Here is a 7,952-nt window from a genome sequence, read left to right on the forward strand (position 1 = left end):
GTGACAGACACAGCTAAGGCACCAGCCAGGGTGCCAGACCACGCAAGCGAACGCTTAGGTGTTGTGTCGCTCAATCGTAGCTCGATCGCTGTGACCTGCGAGTACCCAGCGAAGTTTGGGAGACGAAACTGCAGATGTCACGACTCGCATTGTGCCTGGCGAGCGGTGACGGCGGAAGCTGAAATGATCACGCCGCAGTCTGTGGATTGAATCGAAAGACAACAATCGAGCGGCACATTTCCTCTTCTATGGCATATTTGGACCACAGTTTGCTTTGTATTAACCAAAAGACAATTATAACAAAACTTACTATATAACTAGACCATACTTAATATATTTTGGGGACTCCTTAAATTTGGGGGCCGTGCGGTCACACAGACCCCACGGGCCTGTGGTTGGCACAACGTTTCTTATAAAAAAAAAATGGTTGGCACAGAAGCGCAGCCCTATCTGTTTGTTTGGGCCTTGCCATCGATCGCTTACTCACCTGTTCTCTGTTTTTTTTTCCTCTTTTGAATTAAGAAAAGGTATAGCAATTTTGTTTCTGTTTTCATATAAAAATCTTGCTTAAACAAAGAATTGAATCTACCAATTTCTTTGAAATTCCTATGGAATGGCCTCTTCGATGGACATTTTTCAGGAAAAAAAAAGATGCTCTTCCCTTCATCTCCTAGGATTTCCGTGTAACAATCGACAAGAGGTACAAAAAATTCACGACAAACTGCAAACAAATACTATAAGCAAGACCATACAAGAATATTTGAGATAATAACACAGTCACGATCAATAATTAATAAATAGTAAGACTGGTTCACTTAATATAGATACGTCGTAAGCGTTGCAACGCACACACCTCTGTGGCACACCGTGACAAGTTCAAACACACCACGACCTCAGTTCAGGAAATAAAAACACAGCTGCATCGGCAATGCACCAGCTCATACCAGACAACTAGACCACGCGAACTAGAGTCTGTCACAATTGGAATTTATTGACCATACTAGATACTACCCTGACACTGACTCATTACTGAGAAGACAATAGTAGATTGTAATAATCCCTCCTCATGGAGCATCATCAGAACTCAGAAGGCACCATCCATGTCTGCTTCGTAGTAGCATCACCAGACTCCAAGCTCGGATCAACAGAGAAAGACACCATCTCCAAAGCACTAACGTCACCAACTCACCATGCTTGCAGATTCTAGTTGCTTAGACCTTCTTCCCTCCGCCAGCTCCTCCTGGAAGTGAAAGATGCAAGCGTCAGAGAAACAACCAATAGTAGAACATGAAGAACAAAAAGAAGTAACTAGTACCGACCACGGTTTCCTTGCACCGATCGTTTGGATGTTTCAGGGTCATCCCGTCCCGGCGCGGCCCGGGCCAGCACAGGCTCCTCTCGGACCGCGTTCACTTGAGTTTCGGTTGATTGCTATTCATAGTCTTCGTCGTACTCCCCGTCAGACAATTCATCACCTTCCTGGAAGGCACTGACATCAGCTGGGTAGCGGAGGATCCCACCAATCCCGCCAAATCCCCGGCAGAACTGAGAACCTTCCTGGGACTTGTTGGTGACAAACTCCAGCGTGCAGCCAAACTGGTGGTAGTTCTCAGCAAACCACTCCAGCAGTAGCGTGTTGTCAATGACCTCAAGATCTCCGGATGTTGCCTCATCAGTGAAGTTGCGCTGATCAGCCTCCTGTGTGGTGTTCAGATACTTCACTACTGTTTCTCCAGTGGCGCTGTTCTTTAGCTCATACCGCCTGACATCAAGGTTTTCCCACACAATCAGTGTCTCTACCGCTCCCATTTCCAGGGCTGTCATGGTGTCATCCACACCGAGGACATACTTTCCTGTGTCCTGGCTTATCTCCTCAAAGTACTTCCCGATCAGCTTCTTTTCTTGGACAAACTTGACATCAGAAAGAACCTCGGCAGACATCTCAATGGCTTGGTTGAAGCCACTTTCCCCTCCATAAGACACATCAATCATCTTGACAACCTTGGCCTGCAGACGCGGATCAAACATCTCTGATTTTCCCAGTTCGGTCTTGAAGTCAGCAGAACCAGCAAGAATAAGCCCAACAATGTTTGGCTGATTGGTGGCAGGATTGATGAAGTACTGTGTCGCAAGCTCAGCAACTTTGCGCAGGTAATTGTGTCGCCTCTCCATGCGCAGGCGGGCAAAACGGACTGCAGATTGCCCTCCTCGCCCATGCTTCTTTGGGAGATCAACACTAAATTTGTAAAGAACTTCCCTGCTGTTGCCACTCAGAGTGCCATACAATGTTCCATTGCCATCCATGACGATGAACCCAAATTTATCATCAGACGCCAGGAGCTCATTCAGTGCCTCAGTGTGGAACTTGTTGTCACAGAGATACAGGGAAGCGTTAATGGGCCTAAATGGCTCAAAGTCAAAGGTTACCTTCTTCTCTTTGCCATCATCAGTGACAATTGTTCCAGTATAAAGCACTAAACCATTGGGGGGAACTCGATTGTAAAGCTTCAACCTCTGTTGAGCTGAGGTTATGGCAGCCAAGACAGACAGACGGTTGACTCTGCTCTTGATGTTCGAGGCAGTTCCATACTCATCACCCAGCATCTTAGTGACACGTGAAATCTGGTCCCGAGGCGGCATGATGAGAGAAATCATGCTAGTGCCATTGCCCCTAGCAGCATCAACCGCTTTGATTAATTTCTTGACCCTCCAGATCTCAATGTTCTTGTCAGCTTCATGTCCCTCGCCCATCTTGAAGTGTTTAAGCATTAACCTTCACCTAAAATACAGACAACTGAAGGTCAGGAAAAAATACAGGCAAGTCAAATACAGTTGAAAACATGACAACTACCGAAATAATGCTGCAATAGTCCTACTCAATCAATTATGACAACATCACAAATATTTAGGAATTAGGACCTTCAGGATCTTCCATGAGGTTGCACGAAAAGAATTATACATAACCAGGCCAATTTTGGAGTGTCCTAGCTTTGACAGAACATAATTAAGAACGCACCAGCTGATGCGTATGGAAATAAACAGGCTAAAACAGTAAAAATGATTTAACAATGACAAACTAACCGATAACTAACATCTCTAGCAGAGCTGCTAAAAATGCATGTAAAAAAAGTTGGAAAAGCCAAGCAGAGAGTACTGGAGAAAAAAATCAATCAAGAAATGGGCACTGGTCTGTCCATCAAACACAACATGAACAGATTTATAGCTATTTAAAGATTGCTTATCCACTTAACACATTGTTTTTTATTTACAAGGTTCTATCTATGTGAAAACAGAGGTGAACAAAACTAATAGGTATCTTATATTTCAATAGAAGAAGCAATTGTAATCAGCAGGATGAAATTTTGTACCAAAAAATAGAGCAAAATCTTAGCCACAGTTGATAGTGGAGCATAAGTGCACTGTATATTATCACTTTTCATTAGAAAGAAATACGTAATAATGGTATGATGTGAAACCAGAAGACCTTTGCATGTATGATACTTCATTGTAAATTGGTGCCGGCATCATCATGATATTAACATAAACAAATAAGAAGCAAGGACACACTATTTTTCTTTCATTCCAATAGAACAAGTGCATATCTTATCTTCAACATCCATGCTAATGAATAAATCTAACAAACCAGATTCCAGGGCTTTCTGTCTCACTAAACTGAACATGTCATGTAAACTAGATCCAGAGATATCATAAAGAGACCTAAAAAGTAAAAACCAACGCATAATTTGAGAATAAAAGAAGCAGATTGAACACCCATAACATTCTTGGAAATTCAAGTACAAACTCTATCTAGATGCATACAGAAATAACATCCGTCACCCAGAAAAAAATACAAATAACACCGTCAGGAGCAGATCCTCCTGCATGACAACACGATCAGGCATGGACGCATGTTTTCGCGTCATCAAGAGCAAGCACGCGCGTGTTTCAGAACACAAAGTTGGATCAGGACAAAACAACCCATGCAGGGCCAAAAATCTAGAGAGGACTTGGTCAGGTAAACAGAGCAAGAACATCCCCACAGTCGACGCTCCATCCAGTACAGATAGCGCTACATCACGATACTTAATCCACCACCCCAAATTGGTCTATGTTTTTCCCTCTCCGAACGACAGAGAAAAAACACTAGCGAAAAATTCATCGCCGAATTGATCGCACTACATCATAAAGAAAAAAAATTCATCGGAAAAAAAACACTAGCGAAAATCGATCTATGTTTTTTTCCTCCTAAACGAATTGATCCATAAATAATGCCAATAACGTTTGTACGGTACCATCTGCGGGGCCAAGAGCCGTAGATTTCAACGATCTATCATGAATCAAGCATTTCCATTTCTAATGCAACCAAACAAGCGATACGCGCACACACCAGCGTTCCATCCAGTTGAAAACCGCAACAAACCCATGCTAATCCGGGCGTCATCATGATTTCACGAGAACAGATCGACGAAATCTTGCAAGGACCGATCCCGATCGATCCCCTGATCCCCAACCACGACGAAACCCTCGGTTTAACCAACCAAATGACCGCAGGTACATAAAGAAAAAAAAGAAAAACGAAGACATCGGCAGAGGCATCGCACCTGCGCGGGGGGCTTGGCCTTTGTTTTGGGACCGCGAGTGGCAGAGAGGCTTATATGGGGTGGGATGGAATGGCGAGGTGGAGGCCGAGATGGTTGCGAACTCCTGCGAACGCGCACGATGCTTTCGGGAGAGGGCTCCGCGTCCGCGGAGCGCGTACACCGCGGGGAGCACGAGCGCCGATCGGGATCAGGGTATCAGACGGTTACGAATAAGCTATGTGTATGTGTTTTCTTTTTTTCTTTTTTACCTTGCGAACCAAGGAAGTGTTTTTATTGGTAAGATTTTTCTGACCAAAGTGCGAAGTCAGAGTTAGGACTCGGCATGAATGATGACTGTGGCAACACGCTTTCAACTTTATTGATAGGGAAAATGCACGTTGGCTAGGATTTGTCGCACGGAGAGTGAAAACGAAATTGGTTCTTAAGTATATAATAATGTACATCACCGTTTTAGTTGTCCTGCAATAACGCATCAATCATATGAAACGTTGCAAGTAGAATTTTTTGTCATGTCTTTTAGCGTGGCGCTGAAGTTAACTTTACATAGCAATTGTTTTGCAAGAATAGTGACCCATCTTTCTACTCCGTGGAACCTCAAATCATACATACACTGTGGCAACAAAATTGGACGGGCATATACTGGCTGTGTACGCGTAGCGCCCGCGCGAGTGCTAGTACGAGGGAGCCAGCCCCGCTGCCCACCTTTTTGGATTCCCACCCAGTGCGTTTCGGCAGCCAGCTCCAACTCCAATCCAATATTATTTTTCTCTCACATCACTCCAACCATCAACTCCAGCTCTAACCAGCTCTCACACCGTTCCAACTCCCAGCCTTGAGCTCCGCCGAACGCATCCCCTCCTTCTTCCGGCTAGATGGCTGTCCGGCGGGCTCGTGCCGAAAGCCAGCGCCCAAGTGTCGCCGACACCTGGCGCGCCTTCGGAGCGGAGCGAACCAGCGCGCAGCACCTGGGGGCGCGGCGCGATGCGTAGCGTAGCGTGACGGGACGGAACGGGCCAAACCAACGCGCCGCCGAGATAGTTGATGCTCCCTTCGTCACTGACAGGCGGGGCTAGCAGGCCGTGGGACCCTACGGCGGATGCAGGGGCGGTGGCGGTGCTCCGCCGTCGCCGCTTGGGTTCGGGAAGCCACCACGCCTAGAGCCTAGACGAAGCTGACGCGCGGCGCGGGGCACGTGTTCGGCGGGGGAGCACGCGTCCGTCCGTCGCTCCGGCGGCGCGCCCGCCCGTGCCTACCGAGAGTTGGGCCGTGTTTGGCTTGCCTGAAAAAAAATTTAGAGCCTGTTTGGTTTGCTATCCAAATTTTAACGTGCCAAAGTTTTGGCAAGCTAAAATATAGATAAAAAACTTGCCACTATTTTAGTAAGCTAAATGTAAAATATTGACAGCTGTTGGTAGCAAACCAATATTGACAAAAAAATAGCAATTTTTGTCTAGCCAAAACATTGACATGCCAAAAATTTTGCAGCCGACCAATCAAACTCTTAGACCATCGCTGGCTGCCGCTCATAGTTTAGTCTACTTGTATAATGATTTAGTTCTTCACTATTAATATATAATTTATTTATCTATCTCACATTTTTTTAATTTTTGTATTGAAATTGGCTGTAAGCTTACAACTCATTTTTTCTTTTTTTTCATTTTCTCTTTTTTCATATCAGTATTTAATATATTTATAATCTATTATAATACTTGCTCTTAAACGAAAAGCTCGATGACAAGTATCGATAGACCCCTTCAAAAGCTCACGTGCGGACGGCGGTGGTTTTACCTTTACCTCGTAATTCTTCTGGAATTCAACCATAGGGTAAAAATTAACAGCATTTGCCTTTTTGGCTTCCGTGTGAGGTATTCCCTCTATGATCCTCGAAATAACACAACTTCCTTCTATAGCTCTTAAAGTTGAATTTTCCTTATTTGGTCTTATTTCTAACTTCCATCTCTTCTTTGACCTACTCTCTACTCTATCAGTTAAATTGCATCTACAATTTTAAAATTAAAATTGGCCAATTCACCAAAATACTACATATGTTTTTTTTTGGCAAAATGGGTTCATCTCCATCACTTATATCACTGTAAAAAATTGTGAATTTTAGAGGTGATTTAAAGGTCGTTTTAGTCAAGAAAAGAGGGGTGAAAATCAAAATTATTGTTCATGTGGGTTACTGTAACTTTAAGGGCTACTCCCTACATCCCGCAAAGAGTGTAGTTTTAGAAAACTTCAGACATACTACTCATTTGAAGAAATGACTTTGTTGTCCCTAATTATTTCTACCAATTATGATTGAAAACCGTGTTATTTATTTGGTTTCCTGGATCCTCAATGAATGCATATGCATTGGAACTAGAAAAGTAATATCTACTAAATATTTAATTGACTCCATGTGTTTTTCTATGCAATACTTTCTTGGTACTTTGTATTACTTTAATTAAATGGATTTCATTACAAGCTAAAACTACACTTTTTTGGAATAAAATTCGAATGCTAAAACTATATTTTTTGTGGGATGGAGGAAGTGATATTATTTTTAAGGTCATAGAGGAAAATTACCCTTACTAGAACTTGGTGTTTTGGTCCATCTGGCAGTTGGTTTCCATCGCGTCGTTTGTTTTTTATTCATGTCGTCACTTTGGTGCTTTGAGGCTTTGAGCTGAAGCAGCACACTAGTTCAAAAACTGATTGGCATGGACTTTTTAGGAGCTCTGAGGCCGGCAAAAAATAATCGCCTCTGTTAAACAGAGGCGGTCATTTATTATTAACCAAAGTGGTTAAAGAAACCGCCTCGCAAAATCGATTAACAGAGGCGGTGCACGTAAATCTGACGTCCTCTTTTAATACTCCTATTTTCAAAGGTGGTTGTATTATAAGTGCCCGCCTCGGTTAATAGATCGAGCCCATCTCGGAGCCCAAACAATCCATTTCAGCCCGATAAAGCATTTGGAGTATATAAAGCCGAGAGTTAGGGTTTTCTTCACCTCACTTCTCCCCCTCGCAGTGCTCTTCTCCACGACCCTCCTCCCTCCCCGCACCCCCCTCTCTCCCTCTCCCTCCCCTCACTCCCTCTCACAGCGCGCCGGAGCCCACGTGCGGGCGGGCGGGCGGCGGCGTGGCGGTAGCCGCGGCCGGGGCGCGCCCGAGTGAGGCAGACCGGCGCGAGCGGGGTGCATGGAGCCGGTGACGGCGACGGCGACGGCGGCGGGGGCGCATGGAGCCCGCGGGTCATCAACGACGGCGGATCCAACGCGAGCTGGGTGGATCCGGCCCCTAGCTAGTCTCCGGCGGTGGATCCGGCGGCCCCCACCTCAGATCCAGCATATGGGCTCGGCGGGCAAA

General features: G+C 45.0%; 1 protein-coding gene across 1 annotated transcript; it reads right to left on the minus strand.

Moving 5' to 3' along the window:
- Positions 1–759: 759 nt before the first annotated feature.
- LOC120665684 (eukaryotic peptide chain release factor subunit 1-2-like) lies at positions 760–4,780 on the minus strand. Its single transcript, XM_039945310.1, has 3 exons — positions 4,602–4,780; positions 1,320–2,779; positions 760–1,240 (listed from the first exon to the last, which is right to left on the minus strand). The coding sequence occupies exon 2, from the start codon at positions 2,767–2,769 to the stop codon at positions 1,432–1,434; it is 1,338 nt and encodes a 445-aa protein (XP_039801244.1). The 5' UTR covers positions 2,770–2,779; positions 4,602–4,780; the 3' UTR covers positions 760–1,240; positions 1,320–1,431.
- Between the last annotated feature and the right edge of the window lie 3,172 nt (positions 4,781–7,952).

This window comes from Panicum virgatum, chromosome 3N (genome assembly GCF_016808335.1).
Source record: "Panicum virgatum strain AP13 chromosome 3N, P.virgatum_v5, whole genome shotgun sequence".
NCBI lineage: Eukaryota > Viridiplantae > Streptophyta > Magnoliopsida > Poales > Poaceae > Panicum > Panicum virgatum.

Bases quoted from the DNA above. Each gene is read 5' to 3' on its own strand.
- LOC120665684 (XM_039945310.1), bottom strand. From the start codon at position 2,769: ATGCTTAAACACTTCAAGATGGGCGAGGGACATGAAGCTGACAAGAAC.